Genomic DNA, 20,792 nt, shown 5'->3' with positions numbered 1-20,792 from the left:
ACAAAATATCAATTCTGATAGTGAGTTTGAACAAAATACATTTTTGCATCTACCGGTTTGTATTAATAAAAACTATAATTTTCCACAGGGGTCTCACTGCTTTTTAAGCAAATTGCAAAGTCTTAAAGTTAGATTAGGGACAAACCGGATAGAACTAGTAAGTGAAAACTGAAACTTACCATATTACCTTTTGATTACGATATTAACTTGATAGTTCAGTCGAAGATCAAGGATTTATACAAGCAGAAAATGATCCATAAAATAATGTAAAACTGAGAGTATAATTATAATAATTGAATGCTGAACTTTAAAATGATTAAATCCAACATAGTCTAGCACATTTAAATTTTAGTTTTTATACTATAAACTTCCTTTCCGGTTTGTCTATAATCTCAGCGTACAATTACATTATAGTCTCCTGTAAGAAGTATAGGTTGTACAGTGACCAGCAAAAGTGTGTATATACGCTATGTTTTCAAACTGACCAATCGTAATACAGTTTTCTATGCCGTACAGAGAGTTTTTTTGATGTAAATAAAACTGAATTAGAGTCAACCGATTTGTTCCTAATTAGAAAAGAACATATAGGACGTGTATACCCATTTTGATTGGACTGTATACTGCAAGAAGTGATATAAGCACAGTGGTTACTGGAAGTTGGTATGTTAGTATACATATAGTTTTATCAAAACATATTACCTTTAACTGCTCAGTTTGCCTCCCATATCAACACTGTAGCAACATGAGGGAGTTTATAATGTCACCGTTCACTGGAAGCAACTGTAACTTTCTTTAAGAAAAAAAAATAGCAACAACTCTTCTTCAGTTGATAAGTGGGTCTATTTATTCGAAACAAAACACACAACCACTGTTAAAAGACACGATCAACGGACTGATTCATTGTCTACTATTAGTATGCCTTTTAGCTTTTAGTAGTACTGCTATTATGCATACACACAAATACCCACTCTTTTTCTCTGCAAACTGCGCATTGAATCTGGCACGGTTCGGAGCCCACATTATCTTTGTTTTACGTCCCACGGTTATGCTAGGCTAAAGACGACGGTGATAATGAGAAATGGAGGAAATAGTGGAATGAAGAGTGGGAGGAAACAGGAGAACTCAGAGAAAACCCACGCACACGGTGTTTGTCCATCACAAAGTTCACTTGGCTTGAGGGGAATCGAACCACGGACCCCACGCACCAGAGGTGAACACACTACCAGTAAGCCACAGCGGCCCCAGAAGCCCACATTAGTAGTACCATTCCTTCATAACCTCAATGTTGCATAAGGACGGAAAGCGTCATCCGATCGTCAATCAACGATTATCAAACTTACATGACAAAGAGGCTAAGAATCTATTCCGGTGGAAATATAAATTCTCGAAGCGCTAGGTTCCCTTTTAAATAACAATACTGGAAAATGATTGGTTTAGTCAATCAGATTTGTAATGAATCAGTGAAAGTCTGACGATGAGGTTAAGACCAAAAGCACATGCGCTAGCCACTAAAGCAGCGAGGAGGCTTAAATCAACTAATCAGTGACAACACGGCCTGGGATCAAACTCAGTCCATACCTAATAAGAATCCCAATTAAGGTTTTGATGTCTTTCCACTAAATAAATAGATTTCCGCACATAAAATTTTACTACACAATCTGAGATATGATTTTAATCTACTCTGAAACAAAGATGTCATTCTACGAATATTCTGAACAATTGTAAGATTTTTACGTTGTTTGAGGTTAGACGTCTTTTCAGCAGTGGAAGTGTATGAAATGGGACCTACTGATTCAGATGAGATCGGTACTACTACTTGGTTTATCCACAATGCAAGCATCCACAGTTGCTATCAAGCCCAGGATCATGCGAGTTAGCAATTTGGGCATAAACAGATACATAGATATTGTCGTGATTTTATTAGAAATACTAGATACTTTTATGTCGAATGGTTTATAAAGTAACACACAATATACGTACCGGCACGCGTTAACTAAATATATTGGTTATATATATATATATATATATAACCTATTCTCATGCTGTAAGTAAATGGTTACACCTCGTTTACAGTCTCGCGCCTTTTTCGTTATAAATTTATTTTTTGCATCGGAATGTTGCAGCTTATATCAAATACCACTAACCCTACTTCAGCTATTATCAGGTTTCCACTATATTAGCTGATTTAAAATAATGTGGCCCTGGTTAATATGTTCTCTGGAAGTGCTGTTTCCTTACGTGCCTGAAGTTGGCCCCCCCACCTCTCCCAAATTACATCAAACATTGCACATCGTTAGTGCATCGTTAGTGCACGTTAGTGCACTCAGAACTAACGTTAGTGCTATCAGCGTTTACGAGATATTGAAGATTTTTGGTGGGGGGGCCAACTTCATATGAAGTTAGCCCCCCCACCCATCTTTATGCAGACAGGTTTTCACAAAACTTAGCACATCGTTAGTGCATCGTTAGTGCACTTAAACACACTAAGCACCACTGTTAGTGCTAACATATTTTGGGATTTATTCAAGATTTTTGGTGGGGGGGCCAACTTCAGAAATATCAAATTCTATACAAATAGAGGTAGAAACATGGGGTTAACGGCAATCGTTAGTGCATCGTTAGTGCACCTAAACGCACTAAGCACTAACGTTAGTGCTACAATATTTTGGGATTTATTTAAGATTTCTGGTGGGGGGGCCAACTTCAGAAATATCAAATTCTATACAAATAGAGGTAGAAACATAGAGTTAACGGCAATCGTTAGTGCACCTAAACGCACTAAGCACTAACGTTAGTGCTACAATGTTTTGGGATTTATTCAAGATTTTTGGTGGGGGGCCAACTTCAGAAATATCAAATTCTATACAAATAGAGATAGCAACAGGATTAACGGTAATCGTTAGTGCATCGTTAGTGCACTTAAACGCAGTAAGCACTAATGTCAGTTCTACTGTATTTTGGGATTTATTCAAGATTTTTGATTAGATGTCAACGTTAGAAATATAAAATTCCGTACAAATTGATGTAGAAACATGGGGTTAACAGCAATCGTTAGTGCTTCGTTTGTGCACTTAAATGCAGTAAACACTAACGTTAGCATTACCATATTTTGGGATTTATTCAAGATTTTTGGTGGGGGGACCAAGTTCAGAAATATCATATTCTATACAAATAGAGGTAGAAACATAGAGTTAACGGCAATCGTTAGTGCATGTTTAGTGCACTTAACGCACTAAGCACTAACGTTGGTGCTACCATATTTTGGGATTTATTCAAGATCTTGGGGGGGCAACTTCAGAAATATCAAATTTTATTCAAATAGAGGTAGAAACATGGGGTTAACGGCAATCGTTAGAGTGTGATTTGTGCACTTAAATGCACTAAGCACTAACGTTAGTGCTGCCACATTTTGGGATTTATTCAAAATTGTTGGTGGGGGTCAACTTCAGAAATATCAAGTTCCATACAAAGTGTCAGTATTTTCAGGAAGCACTAACGAATGCACCAATTACTTTGTTAGTGCTTGAAGTGGGCGCAAATTCACGCTGACCACCAAAGATATTTTACTAGTAGTATCTACACTAATTAAGCACTAATGTTAGGGGTTGGTGCACGAAGAAGCACTAACGATGCACTGAGGATTGTACTAGAAGTGATCATTAGTGCTTTTAAATTTGGCAGAAATTTCCCACAATGAAAAACTCCCCTTAAATTTCTTATGTGAGTTTCCTGAGATGTAACTGGTCATAACTATACTAATAGTGAAGCACTAACGAAACTGAAAGTATTTTTTAGAACCACGAACGATGCACTAACGAACGGCTTTAATTTTTCGTTATTGGTTGAAGTGGAGGCGCCAAGTTCATGAAGGCTACCAAAGGTTTTTTTTTTTTTTTTTTTTTTTTTTTTTTTACTTGTAGGACCTACATTAATGAAGAACTAACGATAGGTGTTAGTGCGGTATGAAGTACTAACGATTTCAGTAGAAGAGGTCATTAGTGCTTTTGATTTTGGCGGAAATTTGACGCAATGAAAAATTCCCCATGAATTTCTTATGGGATTTTTGTGGCATATCTACATCAATAGTTAAGCATTAACGGAACTATGGGTGTTTTACAGAAGCGCTAACGATACATTAACGAATGGACTTATTTTTCGTTAGTGCTTGAAGTGGGAACCAAGTTCACGCTTGCCCGCAAAGGTTTTTTACTTGTAGCATCTACACTAATGAAGCATTCAACTTAGGTGTTGGTGCACTAGGAAGCCCTAATGTTACAAGTAAAAAAACTTTCGAAATTAGCGTGAAGTTAGCCCCCACTACAAGCACTAACGAAAAAAATAGTTTTATTCGTTAGTGCATTGTTAGTACCTTTAGAAGATACAAGTAGTTTCGTTAGTGTTTCACCATTAGTGAGGATATGGCCAATTATAAGTCAGAAAACTCCCATAAGAAACACATGGGGAATTATTCATTGTATCAAATTCCCATCGCATTCAAAAGCACTAATTACCTCTGTTAGTGCAATTGTTAGTGCATTGTAAGAGCTTCTTAGAGCACAAACACCTAACGTTAGTGCTTCATTAGTGTAGGTGTTACAAGTAAAAAAAACCTTTGGGGAAGTCAGCGTGAATTTCGCACCCACACTTTAAGCACTAACGGAAAAAATAGTGCCATTCGTTAGTGCTTCTATAAAACACTAACAATTTCATTAGTGCATCACTATTAGTGTAGTTATGGCCAATTATATATCACGAAACTCACAAGAAATTTATGGCAAATTATTTATTGAATCGTATTTCCGCCAAATTCAAAATCACTAATTATCTCTTCTAGAGCAATCGTTAGTGCATTGTTAGTGCTTCTTAGTGCATCTACACCTAAGGTTAGTGCTTCATTAATATAGGTGCTACAATTAAAATACCTTTTGAGGCCAGAGTGAACTTAGCGCCCCCACTTCAAGCACTAACTAAAAACTTAGTGCCATTCGTTAGTGGATTGTTAGTGCTTCTAGAAAACACTAACAGTTTAGTTAATACTTCACTATTTAGTTATGGCTAATTACATGTTATGAAACTCACATAATAAATTTATGGGAAATTTTACATTGCATCAAATTTCCGTCAAATTCAAGAGCACTAATGATCTCTTCTAGTGCAATCGTTAGTGCTTCTAGAAAATACTAACAGTTTCGTTAGTACTTCAATATTAGGGTAGCTATGGACAATTACATGTCACGAAACTCCCATAAGAAATTTATTGGGAATTTTTAATTGCATCAAATTTCCGCCAAAGTCAAAAGCACTGATGATATCTTTTAGTGCAATTGTTAGTGGTTCTTAGTGCACCAACCCCTAACGTTAGTACTTCAATAGTGTAGGTGCTACAAGTACAATATCTTCGGAGGGCACGGGAACTTGCCCCAACTTCAAGCACTAACAAAAAATTGATGCCATTTGTTAGTGGATCGTTAGTGCTTCTAGAAACCAATAAAGGTTTGTATGGACTTTGATATTTCTGAAGTTGGCCCGCCCAACAAAAATCTTGAATAAATCCCAGAATATGGTAATGCTAACGTTAGTGTTTACTGCATTTAAGTGCACAAACGAAGCACTAACGATTGCTGTTAACCCCATGTTTCTACATCAATTTGTACGGAATTTTATATTTCTAACGTTGACATCTAACCAAAAATCTTGAATAAATCCCAAAATACAGTAGAACTGACATTAGTGCTTACTGCGTTTAAGTGCACTAACGATGCACTAACGATTACCGTTAATCCTGTTGCTATCTCTATTTGTATAAATTTGATATTTCTGAAGTTGGCCCCCCACCAAAAATCTTGAATAAATCCCAAAATATTGTAGCACTAACGTTAGTGCTTAGTGCGTTTAGGTGCACTAACGATTGCCGTTAACTCTATGTTTCTACCTCTATTTGTATAGAATTTGATATTTCTGAAGTTGGCCCCCCCACCAAAAATCTTAAATAAATCCCAAAATATTGTAGCACTAACGTTAATGCTTAGTGCGTTTAGGTGCACTAACGATGCACTAACGATTGCCGTTAACCCCATGTTTCTACCTCTATTTGTATAGAATTTGATATTTCTGAAGTTGCCCCCCCCACCAAAAATCTTGAATAAATCCCAAAATATGTTAGCACTAACGTTAGTGCTTAGTGCGTTTAGGTGCACTAACGATTGCCGTTAACTCTATGTTTCTACCTCTATTTGTATAGAATTTGATATTTCTGAAGTTGGCCCCCCCACCAAAAGTCTTGAATAAATCCCAAAATATTGTAGCACTAACGTTAGTGCTTAGTGCGTTTAGGTGCACTAACGATTGCCGTTAACTCCATGTTTCTACCTTTATTTGTATAGAATTTGATTTTTCTGAAGTTGGCCCCCCCACCAAAAATCTTGAATAAATCCCAAAATATTGTAGCACTAACGTTAGTGCTTAGTGCGTTTAGGTGCACTAACGATTGCCGTTAACTCTATGTTTCTACCTCTATTTGTATAGAAATTGATATTTCTGAAGTTGGCCCCCCCACCAAAAGTCTTGAATAAATCCCAAAATATTGTAGCACTAACGTTAGTGCTTAGTGCGTTTAGGTGCACTAACGATTGCCGTTAACTCCATGTTTCTACCTTTATTTGTATAGAATTTGATATTTCTGAAGTTGGCCCCCCCACCAAAAATCTTGAATAAATCCCAAAATATTGTAGCACTAACGTTAGTGCTTAGTGCGTTTAGGTGCACTAACGATTGCCGTTAACTCTATGTTTCTACCTCTATTTGTATAGAATTTGATATTTCTGAAGTTGGCCCCCCCACCAAAAATCTTGAATAAATCCCAAAATATGTTAGCACTAACAGTGGTGCTTAGTGTGTTTAAGTGCACTAACGATGCACTAACGATGTGCTAAGTTTTGTGAAAACCTGTCTGCATAAAGATGGGTGGGGGGGCTAACTTCATATGAAGTTGGCCCCCCCACCAAAAATCTTCAATATCTCGTAAACGCTGATAGCACTAACGTTAGTTCTGAGTGCACTAACGATGCACTAACGATGTGCAATGTTTGATGTAATTTGGGAGAGGTGGGGGGGCCAACTTCAGGCACGTTGTTTCCTTACTTATTAAAAATAAAATAAATCTCTACCCAGTGTGTGTGTATGACGGCTTCTCTTTTGAATAGTAGTTGATTTACACAATGTCCTCATGATACCATGGGTTGCAGTATCTGCTCATTAAATAATATTTTCAATTTCATGGACTGTTTATCACATTTGGTTCCTCGGTTTGAGTACTAAAGTTATACACGAATTGTGTAACGTGTGTTCCTGACTTTAATTCTCCTGTTTTTTCTATTATAATCGAAATTAGTCTACTGTAAAAATAAATAAAAGAGAGAAAGGAAATACAATCCAATTCAAAAGAATCACTATTGTCAATACTCGATTTACTGGTTCTGAATAGAAATGTTTAGTAGTTCCGTCGGTTACTACACTGTTCTGGCAGTGAAATGTAGAATCGATTTTGTTTCCACTTCAGATCTTTTAAACATGCCATAATATTAAGCATATTGAATTCAGCTACACCTTCTTTGCGAAAGTTTGCACTAATTCTTAAAGTTTTATCAATACATCATTATACTCAATATAGAAACTATGAACTTTTTATTTTCTGCATTAATTTTAGAAATACTGTTCGTTGTTAAAATATTCATTATACTGAATCTCATTTTGGCACAATAATTTCTACTTTTCTTCTCACTTGATGGACAAATATAATTTTGTATTATATTTTAATCTAAAATTCAATTAATTATCATAAATCACTTGGATCATAAGCCAGACAAACATTTAACCACTTTTCCACTTCTTGACATGTTGTACCTTTCCTTTCAGCATAATCTTCAACCTGAAATTAAATTAAATTGAAAATTACACACACATTGTACAAACATAAACAAACTTTCCGTATTTCAATAAATAAAGACAGTATCTCATCTCTGTTTCAATTTATTTGAATTGCGTTTAAAATGCATCTGACTGTCTTTATTACTAAATTAGAAAATAGTTTGTGTAATATTTTCTGCTGTAATTTTGTTACATAGTGATAATTTTATTTTTCAATGTGTAACAATCGAACATTAATTTATAATTAAACTGACAGTTGTAACAATGGAAAATAAAACTATCGCAGCGTAGTAAAATTATACGGAAACTAACATACAACAGTTCTGCAAGTTCAACTCTGATTCACATCGAATACATTTGAAACGTTAGAATAAAATAAAACACAAGTGGTATATTAAAAATCTTATTTATTGAATTACAAATAAAACTGAAAATTATGTTGAGGTATATAAACACACTATAAATTTGATTCGTGTTGTATCGTATAAAAAATTTAGACTAAACTCTAATTTAACTTTTTTACTCTATAAGCCTTACGGAACCTACAGCTAAATAATATGTTAATTTAACGCAAATGCTAATATCACATGCACTGCGCATGCACGTGTCGAACTTATAATGTACTTTGAGTATAATTCTTTGTGCAGGAGATAAAATAACAACTGTCTGATCAAATGCAACTCAAAGTAATTTACATAAATAAATAATAAAAATACATTTCTGATGCTGATTTCTTACACCAAAGTGAACGAAGGGTCCAAAGACACTACTTTGACACTTAGAGGCATATGATAATGTCCAAGCACTTCGACATGTAAGCCATCGGGGAGTTCACAGGGATGGACGAAAATGGGATCATTCGAATTCCTCTCTCTTCTGCCTTCCTCGCGTAAAATTCCTGTTGGAAGGCAGTTCAACAAATGTCAGGTTTACCGAAGGAAATACTCCTTTTTTTTTTTTTTTTCACACTCATTTCCACTTGTCCTCTGTGAGGTATGTTTCATAGTTTTCTGGTGTTTGTGAATCTCTCCTGCACGTGGGGCTTTATAAGGCGATGTCAGTACGCTTTGTGATATGCTTCCAATGCGAGGTTCTTCGGATAATATTGGAAATTGTGCCTTTACAGATACTGTGTCGAATAGTCAAACTTCTCTGTATTGGAGGATTGTCCTGTGTCACTGCTCTCCTAACGGCACGAACTGTATTGAGGGTTCAACCGGGCTGAGGCTATATGCTCATAATTTCCAGCTGACTACGTACCACAGGAGCCTGTTGGGCACATCGTCGGATGATGAGACCCTCACCAGCTTTACTGACAAACTCTTCTTTGTACCGTTTCAGTAGTCCTAAATGGCTATAATAGCCGGCATAAAGTCACAAATGAACCCCTCCCAGAAAGTTATCACTCTTATCTTCAATGTTTCCACGGATTGTGCTCAACTGATACTGTTACAGAGTACAGGCCCCAGTCTAATCAGCAATGCATCAGAACACAACAGCGGTTAATTGCGTCATTCTGGAGGGCCAATGAAAATCCACTATTTTTCATCGGAGAAACCTTCTGTATTACCAGCATTAAATGAAAAATGATGTGTACGCTGCTCGCCCAAACTTTACTGGTTCATTCAAAATTTTCTTTTAAAACAGAATCCTCATCGCCTCTTCAGCAAATATTTTATCACGGATTCTGTAAATTTGTTTCAGACCAATGTGACGGTACATTGGTGTAGTTCTTAACAGATAATCTGAAAAAAAAATAGCAAAACTATTTCATTGTTACTTTTTACAATGAAAACTAAACATTATTCTGCAACGGGTGTAAGTAAAATGTTTTGGGCTTCGAAAGAGAGATCTAATAAAGAAGCGTTGCAGAAAAGAATGTTTATTCAACCAAAAGGTTGTTTTACTTATTCCTTTAAAAAAACTGGTAACAATGTAATTTGCCACTACATACCAGGCCCGTGCTGGCCCACCGGGACATGTCCCGGTGCGCCCTCCGCAACATCTCATTATGTATGAAAGTACAAGCTTTTTTGTAATAAATTCTTACAGATGTTATTGGTAAAGAACCCGTGAAGGGTACAGTGCGCCCTTTACGTAAGGTGCCCTTGCGAAACCACATCGAAGATAAATGGTTTTGATTTTTTCTTCTGTATAGTACAGTTCTGTACAATAATTACATATTGTTACTGCTGATAAAGAACCCATAGTAAAGGTACAGTGCGCCCTGCGCATAGAGCGCCCTACGAAACATCACATTATAGATGAGTGGTTCTAGTTGTTGTTCTGTATACCAGTTCTATATAGTAAATCCATATAGTGTCTGTTGGTAAAGAACCTATGAAAGGTACAGTGCGCCATTATAGAAGGCGGCCTGTGAAATATCACATTATAAATACTTTTTAATTTTTTCTGTATACTAGTTTTGCATTATACATTCATACAGTTGATACTGGCAAAGAACAGGTAAAGAGTACAATCGTACTGCTATCCATTTATTGCCACAAAACTTTCAGAAGCTAAGCGCAATCGATATGGTGCTGTTTAAACAATTCAAGTTTTTTAAAGCTCTTTATTCACAAATTTGATTGCTCCTGGGTGTTTTAAGGAGTTGAGTTGAGTTGTTGATTTTGAGTTTAACGTCCTTTTCAGCAGCAAGGCCATATGAGACGGAAACTACTGATTAACGTGGAATCCGAAGCACATGAGCTCCCACCGGGTATCGAACCCGGCTCTCCCACGCCAAAGGCGCGTACGCTAACCGTTTAGCCACGAAGGAGTTCATGTTTTAAGGAGTGTTCGAATAATCAGTACCTATTGTATTTCTAAAATATAGCTACATTGATTTATTGGTATATATTTAGCTTCATTTTGTTTACAGTGGCCCCGTGTGGCGTAGTCGCTAACGCTCTCGCCTTTGGTGCGAGCAGTCCCTGGTTCGATTCCCGGTGGGGCCACTCGGTCGAAAAAGTGTAACAGCTTTTTCAGCCATCTTGAGTGAGGTTTTTCCTGGGTTTCCCTCACTTACACCAGGCAAATGCCGGGATGGTACCTAACATAATGGTTCCAGGGCGCTTCCTTCCTTCCCTTTCTCCGGGTAGTGCGCTCGCCGAGGAACGTCATTCCTCGAAACGTGACGGACTAAATGGACTTAGATGCCGACAGCCCAGAAATCTAATTCTTAATCCTAATCATTTTGTTTACAAAAAATTATTACAAGAACTAAAATGTTGAGTTGAGTTGATTTTGAGTTTAACGTCCCGTTCTGCAGCGAGGTTATCTGAGATGTGGACCTACTGATTAACGTGGAATCCGAACCACATGAGCTCCCGCCGGGAATTGGACCCGGGTCTCCCACGCCAAAAAGAACTAAAATGTGTTTCTGTATTAAAGACGTTTTTACAATTTAGCTATTTACGTTTCTAAACAAATTTACTGGTTTTAATACATAAACTGGCGCCCGTATATGCACACCCTGTGTACAGGGTGTAACTTAATTAATACAACAAACGTCGGGAGGTGATTCCTGACACGAGATAAAACGAAAAGCATACACCAACCTGCCCCCTTTCGGCGCCTTGATCACCTGAAAATTTGTCGTAAAAATGTAAAAACAGCCATAACTCAAGAACAAAAGGTTGGATTGAAGTCGGGTAAAAAAGAAAGTTCGTTACTTTTAGTCGTAGATTCCATTAGTGTACAATCGGATATAATGCATGGCGGTATCTTTTCTTATTGTTATCCATGAAGTAGATTTGTTTCTTTATTATTTATTCTTAATTTCTTTTTACTTATGCCTTAAGCTCGAACAGCCGAAGCATAAAAACCCATAAAACTAGAATGTTACACTTGATCAATGTAGGGCTGTATACCTACTTTTGGGCCACCCTGAATTTCAACAATCAAAAATAATAGTACATCGTTCAAGTTGGAAGAACACTCAGATTTCGAAAGAAATAGAGATTCACATGCAAAGTTCATATGTGATGAATGAATGTACAACGGATTCTTCACATGACAGGAATTCCCAAATATTTCATGAATACATATTCCTAAAGTAAAATGCATTAAATGGTTTTCTCCTCGTAATATGTAGTTCCGTAAAATATAATACTTCTGTGCACAGAAGCAAAAAAATTGGACGAAACACGAGATGTTGTACACTTTGCTTAACGATACAAAGAAATGCACTGGGACAGTAGGAAAAACTACATTGTTATGGTGAATATACCAAAATAGCGTCCTAGTGTAGCCCACTTACATTTTGATTTTGTCATTGTTGGAAAGTTGTTGATTTTGAGTTTAACCTCCCTTTCAGCAGCGAGGTTATATGAGACGGAACCTACTGATTAAAGTGGAATCCGAACCACACGAGCTCCCGCCGGAAATCGAACCCGGGTCTCCCATTCCCAAGGCGTGTACGTTAACCGCTTAGCCACGAAGAAGCTCTCACTGCTGGAGAAAAGGAGAGTAACTTTCCCCGTAGTTTTTCCACGCCTCCATGTTTGCCTTCGAGAGATAGAGTCTCTTCTATTTCCTCTACGTGAAATCGTAGGAAACCCCACCATGTGGACAGTTGAATTTGAAGACGGCGTACTGGAAATGATCAGAGACCGTCCTGAAAGTATAGCAGTAGCCATGTGTTGGGCGTAGAAATCCACACCCAATCCTAGTGAACGATGAGCAGCAGAGATTTAGTGTAAGCGTGCGGTGCGTATACTGGATAATTTTGTGGTAGAATCTTATTTAATACTGGTTCGCCTGTCTGGGAGTATGTAATTTTTACCTAATGTTCTCCCAAAATGGCTAGAACAAGTGCCTTTGAACATAAGACAACAGATGTGATCCCAGCATGACAGTGCACTGCACATTTTGACAGGAATATGCAGATCTACCTAAATGAAACATTCCCAGATCGTTGGATTGGGAGAGAAGGACCTGCGTTGTGACCACGTCGTTCACCTACCTTACACCCCTTGATTTCTTTTCTACGGGGTATGAAACGCTTTTTGTATGCAACACAAGCTACGACCGCCGAAGAACTTCTTAGTGGAGTTAATATGGCTGTGGCGGTCATCTCCGAAATTTCAGGTGTGTTTGACAGCACACCAAAAAAAATTTGCTTCGCCAATGTCATCTTTGCAATGCAGTCAACGGTCGACAATATCAGACTGTGAACTGTTTTCCTTTACAGTTGTTTCGTGTACACATACTGCATTGCACAAATACTGTACAAGGTATCTCTGAGTATTTCACAGGTATCTTACTTTGTATAAATCGGTAATTTGAAACTGTACTTCTTTGTATCATTGTGCAACACGCAAAACCGCTTGTGTTTCGTCGAGTTTCATTGCTTCTGTGCTCGGAATTATTTTCTTCCACGGAATTACGTATTACGAGGAGGAAATCTTTCAATGCAGCCTACTTTCGCCCAAATTGTATTCACATAATTTGTGGGAATCACTGTTGTCATGTGAAGAATCCCCTGTACTCTCGTTCATCATAATGATATCTGAAGCCTGGCAGTCTTAGGCACATTCATCATAAACCTAATCTGGATCAAAGTTATTTTTTACATTTTCACACACTCTTAACTTGGACAAGAAGCCGTTCATTTATCATCCGCTACCATTAGCCTAGAATATATAATTGTGATACGTTAAAGATTTCTTTTCATTTAAATTCTTCTTCCAAGAGTTTATTCTGTACTGAGGCAAAATAGATCAATCACACATGTGAATCATTCTTTTTCCCTAATTTTAAGTGTTCTACTTTGAACGATGTACTATTACTTTTGATGGTTGAAATCTTGTACTTGATTGTTGTTCATTTTCCTCATTCAACGTTTGATAAAATACTTGAAAGTAATACTTCAATTTCTTTGGGAGTCACCCTTGCACCGCCACTGCACTACATCCAATTCTTTACTAATGGAATCTACGACTAAAAATAATGGAACCTCCCTTTTGCCCGATTTCGATCCGATTATTGTTCTAGAGTATGTCTGTATAATATATATATATATATATATATATATATATATATATATATATATAAGTATACAGACATACTCTAGAACAATAGTCGGATCGAAATCGGGCAAAAGGGAGGTTCCATTATATATACTTATTCACGTTTGTATGGGCGCCCTTTTGGTAGACTTGTCCACCGCCCTCATTAGTGTCCCAGCACTGTCCTGCTACTGTAGATAAAACAATCTTGTATCTGAAAGGTGATACTCTTAATTACGAAAGTAGTTTCGGATAATTCGAACAGGAAACGGTATCAACTAGGTCAGATTAGCGAAGCTTCATTCATTGAATTGTCATCGAAATAACGTGGAAATCATGACAGGTACAGTCGCGAATTTCACTCAAATGCTTTAAAATTACATTGATCATGTTCCAGGGATCAATTTCGTACACTCTTTTAAACTGTCCATCGAGTATGAGGAATTATCTTTTTGAGTTTTATATTTACATTTTCTTTACACTCTTGGAGAAGAGTTCTGTTCTAGAGTGCAAGCACATTGAATCATGAAGTCAGTCACTTTTACTCACTAAAATTTTACTACTGCTATAAACTGAGAGCAGCGAACTTTCAGAACAAATAAACTATATTTCTTTCAATACGATCTTTAATAATTTCTAACGATATTTTCATATAATCAGATTCGTAATTGATTGAGTAATATTCAATCAAATGAAGATCCCTCTCGACAAGCGTACCTGTTCTTTGGTGATTTTTCCAACAGAGAAATAGGATGCCTTTGGATGAGCAAAGTATAATCCACACACAGAGGCAGCTGGTTCCATTGCCAACGAGGACGTGAGTTTGATTCCCGTGTTTTCTTCCACTGCCATAAGCTTCCACATTGTTAGTTTTTCCGTGTGATCCGGTTGACTTGGGTATCCAGGAGCTGGTCTTATTCCCTATATGGTAAGTATTAAATTTAAGTATAATAAATGATTAAGGATATACAAAAATGGTTTAAACTGTTTTTACTTCGCACCGAAAAAAAAAATCCAGGAAAACAACGCAATCACATCATGAAGTTAAAATACAATCCGAAAAAGAAAAATTCATACAATATTGCTACCTAAAATTTTCGAGAATTTGAGCGTAAAAGTCTGGAAAAAAATCCTTAAATTCTAATTTCCACCGTCACCTTCAAAGTGATCCCTTCGTGCTTGTATGCAACGGTTCCAGCGATTTCCCCATTGCTAGAAGTCCGGGGAAGCTCAAAAGGGAAATTATGCATCTCTGACGGTGGGTCTAACAGGGAATGACGCCTCCAGCCTCTAGTCATCCGGCCGTGGTGAGCCCTGATGATCCTGGTGGAAGGCAGGGTATTTAGAAATCTCTGTAGGAAACCATGCGACAAACGGTGACGGGATCAGGAGGTTGGGCATTGGACTACCAATCCATTTCCAGAAAACCTTAATGTTATCAATCGACAGGAAAAGCCTCGGAATGAATGGACGAATCGGAGTAGGATACAGTGAAGTAACCAGAATAATAATATGGTTATGAGCACATGGAATGTTAGAATCTGGCACTAAATCGGAGGAATGAGAGGAGCAATTACAGAGCTGCCGAAGTATGAAATTGACATACGCGGACTACAAGAGATAATGTGGAACGGAATCCTTCAAACGCAGCATGAATTAATACTCGTATATCATTTTAATGGTACGTGTGTTTTGCCGGGGCTCTCTCTATTCTTCAACATTGCCATTCCACTAATTATTTTATGATCATTTACTTTCATTAATCATCTATCGCTTGAAGGAGATGTCCGTTAGAAGTTAAACTAGAAAGTTCATTTTATTTACATGTCTGTCTTCAAATTTTAGAGGAAATATAATGATACAGACGCTTTCTATTTATTTTATTGTGATTTCATGATTACGTATATACAAAATAAAATATATTACGAAGCATTACATTTGTGTTGTAAACTATTAATCAAGTCATATTTATTCAAACAAGTTCCATTAACCCTTTAACTTGCCATTTATTTTTCACGTGTCGCTAAATATTAAGCTTTGTCATTTTTATTGATAAAATTTTAATGGTTCTCGGGAATGTTATTGCCTATTGTAATTTTCATGTCCAACAATGCTAGTTACAGTTCTTTAAAAGTAAGGTACTTTAAAATCACAATATAGTCGTTTTGTCAGAATGTGAATATACAGACTGAAAAATAATACCTGAAGTAAGGATATCAGAGTAAATTATAATCGAAAATCTTAAAAACAGTATAGGGAAATACAAACAAGGAAAATACCATTTCATGCCATTCACAATGCTTTCACTTTCTGATACACTGTACAATAGGTCTACATCAGTAAAATGAAAATTCTATCAAATAATCAAGAAAAAGACAAAAGTAGGAAGCACAGCTAACAATGAGTTGTCAATAATCTACTTTCCGCTCTTAACGCTTGAACTTAATAACAGCCAGCTAGTTCATTACGAAAGCGCACATTAACAGCGTGGCGCTACACTACCATCTTTAAGCTATAAACGTAAAAAGTGATACCATAGAATAAAAACGTGCAAATTCGTGGTTTAAACAAAATTTACAGAATGTTTCAAGATATCCGTATGTTCTCGGGATTTTAATGTTTTATAAGAGTTAAAAACCCGAGATAATTAGGGATTTTAAGTTGACGAGTAAGGAAAACACGAAGTACACAAAATGCGTTATTAATTTCTAGAAAGAAAATATTTTGTTTTACCTGATACTTGATCTTCAATAGCTCTTCCGTGTTTAGACCCTCTTCTGTGCAATATGCCCATAATTCTTTCCTTACTATCTCGTGCATTTTTTCCGCAAATGCTTCAGCGAAGCGATCAGCTAAAGCTTTTACCATAATTGAACTATAGTCATCAAGCGATTCTTCAAATCTGTAATTTAAAAAGTTTTATTTGAACGAACCGAAGTCATCACCGGTACATTATTTATTTATATACATACATACATAACATATATGCATACACACATTAGATACATGTATACATACGAATAAATTTTCTTACAATTATTACAAGCCTTGTGAACATGATTGAAGAAACAAAAAATATTACTATTTATCTAATACTTTCTTACTCTTATATGTTACCGAATTCATTTATATATTATCAAACGTACTGTACAATAATGTTCAGAAACGTTAACCACAAAAGATGAACAATTCGTAATGTGAATTCTAAGAGTGAACTTGAGCTTCACAGTCCCTTACGTAATACGAATCTATGTATCTCGTATTTTCTCGTGTAACACACTTGTTCCTTCTCATTAAAAAAAAAAAAAAAAAAAAAAAAAAAAAATGATGTACAACTTGGATTATAGTTGTAGTTTTGTTGACTTTTTTGCATTGGAAAGCCACCGGTCACTTAGTAAGACATCGACCGCAGTTTATGATTCGTTACACACGTTGCAGAAATACTGCTAGATTCTCAATACACTGAACTGAAAGCGCTCCGGAAGTTATGCCCTTCAATAATGCTCTTACCAAACCTTCTAGCCATCATCAATTGTTGTAACCTTTCTTCTTGTTCCACACTACTGTATTAGAGAAATGAAATAGGACTAGGCCAACCTACGTGCAAACTTATATTATAATGAACTGTTTACGAAATAACAGTGAAAACAAATATACAAGACCATTTATCTTTATACGTCCTTGTAACTTACACTAACGGACATAAAACGTTGAAATTTTGTACCATACAAATATCAACAGAGGGACATTATTTGGCATACTCTCTGATGCTACAAGGTTAACAAAGCTGTATTTTTTCAATTTGCACTACTTTAAGTTATCACATATTTCAAATCTACATGTAAAACTAAAACATACAAATATCATACTTGCCATATAGTGTTACAAACTAAGGATGCTACAATATCACAGACATCCAAAATTTGGTCCCTTTACAACAGTATTAACGCAAAATAGCAGGGCTTGAAAAATCTTGCTTCAAACAGCCAAAAAATCTTCTAGCCAAACCATTTTGCAGTCACAGTGTTTATATAAATAAACAAAAATCACTTTGACACAGTAAACATACTTGTTTTTATTGGCAATATTTTTTTTTATTGGCATCTCTTGCAAATAATAATAATAATAATAATAACAATAATAATAATAATAATAATAATAATAATAATAATAATAAGAAGAAGAAGAAGAAGAAGAAGAAGAAGAAGAAGAAGAAGTGACCTGAATTTCTTGTGAATATGTCCAATATGTCCAGCTTATGGCGGACTTTACTCGCCAAATATAAAAAAGTACTCGCCACTGCCCAGCAGGCGAGTGGATTTTTCAAGCCCTGCAAATGAGGCACACGAAGCAACGCACATTCAAGGGACTTCAATAATAGAGTCTAATAATATGATCATGATATGACGGATTGCGAATGAATACAAAGTTACAAGGGATTGAAAATTTGACTTTTTTCGAAAGCCTTTATTTCGAAAAACTGCTTAAATAAATACCTCCAATTGCATAGATGGTTTCCAATAGATGTGAAAATCACAATGCTGTTTACAGTAATTTGATATCTAGAGCCGTTCTGGAAGTGTGGTAAAAACTGTTGAAGTTTGCAACACTGCTTAAAACTATGTAATTCCTAGAACTTATTATAATTACACTTACCAAGAAGTATTGTTATAATGTTATAGAAACAAAGGAAGTAAAAAAATGTTTTAATAACTTTCCACAAATACGCCATTTTAAACAATATATCAAAATTTACCATTTTTTTTTCCTATCTTCCGAATGGTTTGAGATGTGAAATTGCCATAAATGGCATTATGATCTTTATGTGCATTGAAAACCATGTACATAATTCGATGTGATACTTATTTAAACACTTTTTCGAAACAAAGTCCTTTGAAAAAAGACAAATTTTCAACTCTTTATAACTTTTTCTACTCGTTGAAATACATAATAGCGAACAAGTAGTAGTGATGAATATAGTAGTATTCGACACTAAGGTACTTTGGATGCGTATTACGTTCCATCCATTTTACTTCCGTTATTACCGTTGTAGAACCCTCCAAAATTTGACTGTTTTTCGATGTTTGTGATACTGTAGCGTCCTTAATTTGCAAAATTGCATAAGTGTCGTATTGCAAGTTTTCGTTTTACATGGATTTGCAATATGTAATAACCTGACGAGTGCCACTGAAAAATACAACTTTATGTTGGGTTAGCAACACTGGTAAGCTGGCTGTATTTCCGAGTATATCAAACAATATCCCCTTGTCGATATTTGCATGGTACGAGCTTTCAGAATTTTGTATCATTTAGTTTAATAGTTACAAGAGCGTATAGATAAAGTGCACTCATTATATAATTTATACCTACTTTACACAATAATTTGGCGTAAGAATAAATTACGAAGTAAAATACATGCCAATTTCTACCTTATAAAATTTCTACCTTGATCTCAGAGATCATCACAACAGGGCAACAATGGTCAACAGAAACAACAAAATTAATCATAATTACTCTTACAGTACGAACTTCCAAGACGAGGTTTAATTCTCAAGGAACTAATTTCTTTTTGCAGAAATATGAAATCATTCAATGATTCTAAAAAGTATTTCGCGAGTTTGCAGAATCCGAAAATACTATTTATCGCTAAGTTGATCTATTTAATGCTGGCAGAACATCCTTAGTAGAAAACGATCCTCGTATTGGACAAGATGTTACCATCAATGCTATAAAGAACATGTTGTAGCAAGACAGAAACTGAACTATTTGCGAGGTTAGTGCAAATACATGATATACAGCACGTACATGAAATTTTATCATCAAAAGTTAGCTTTTAAACAGAAGCACAAACCAAATTAAGGTCATTTTAAAGCACGTACTGTCCCTTCTGTTGGTAAGGTGATGATTATGGTATTCTGGAATTGCAATGGGATAATCTTTGTGGATTACCTACCACAGGGAACTACAATTAATGCAAAATATTACTCTAACCTTTGTCCGGTCCACTACAGTAAGTGCTTTTAAACACCACTCGATATCCCATTATTATTGCAATAATAATTCAAGATCAGAAACCGCTCGCCCAATGAAGAACATTTTAATTATCTACGCTGGGAATTATTCCCACATCCACCCTATCTGCCTGATCTAGAGCCTAGTGGCTACCAGCTCTTTCTAGAATTGAGGAAACTTCTGAATGACGTGTGATTTGAGAACAAATAACGTAAAATGTGTTGTAGTCAATAAAAAGAGATTCCGAAAAATTCCTTGAAGATAAGAGCTTCTGCAATAGGAGAAGTGCACAACAGAAGTTATATTAAAAATCAATATAGACGGAAGTTAAAAATTAAAAACAAAATTCCCAGAATTAGACAGTTACAAAAAATAGTTTTCTATGAATTTCATGCTAATGTAGGAATTCATATTACTACAGTTCTGTCAAACTCCTCCTGATCAATTATATTAGTGAACAATTCATTGTAAATAACAGAAAAAAAAGAAAGAAAGAAAAGGAGACCATGATTTATCAAGTCATTGTGACAACATATTATGTGAAAGCTACAAACTTATTTGGGGCTCACACTTACTGTTTACTTAATTCTTCAGCGCCAAAGCCAGCTGACACGGCAAACATTCCAATGTAGTCAGGTATTTCCGTGCCCAAAGGAGCTATGAAGTCCGATAGACAAAGATATGGATCGGATGGTCTATCTTTTTCTACCTGCAAAAATATACACAAAAATAACCTTACATGCACTTTTACTCTTTTAATATTACATTTACGAGTGAATCAGGCTATAACATCTTGGACTGTCACAGGTCTAAGTGATTAAATCCCTTGACAAGAACACATTC

At 36.0% G+C, this 20,792-nt stretch overlaps 1 protein-coding gene across 2 annotated transcripts in view; it reads right to left on the bottom strand.

Annotated features, from left to right (window-relative positions):
- Nucleotides 1-1,053: 1,053 nt before the first annotated feature.
- LOC145686078 (methionine synthase-like) overlaps nucleotides 1,054-20,792 on the bottom strand; it is a 127,420-nt gene continuing 107,681 nt past the window's right edge. The window contains exons 22-25 of one of the 2 annotated variants that reach the window (XM_081758999.1): nucleotides 20,525-20,658; nucleotides 16,671-16,839; nucleotides 14,655-14,858; nucleotides 1,054-7,927 (exon numbers count right to left, since the gene is read on the bottom strand). In XM_081758999.1, coding sequence (XP_081615125.1) covers nucleotides 7,835-7,927; nucleotides 14,655-14,858; nucleotides 16,671-16,839; nucleotides 20,525-20,658 — 600 coding nt within the window. In that variant the 3' untranslated portion in view covers nucleotides 1,054-7,834. The remainder of the gene's footprint in view (nucleotides 7,928-14,654; nucleotides 14,859-16,670; nucleotides 16,840-20,524; nucleotides 20,659-20,792) is intronic. The other variant, XM_081759000.1, reaches the window with a different exon arrangement.

The sequence above is a fragment of the Thermobia domestica genome, chromosome 5 (assembly GCF_964235325.1).
Source record: "Thermobia domestica chromosome 5, izTheDome1.hap1.1, whole genome shotgun sequence".
Lineage (NCBI taxonomy): Eukaryota > Metazoa > Arthropoda > Insecta > Zygentoma > Lepismatidae > Thermobia > Thermobia domestica.
This window is presented reverse-complemented; position numbering and strand designations above follow the sequence as displayed.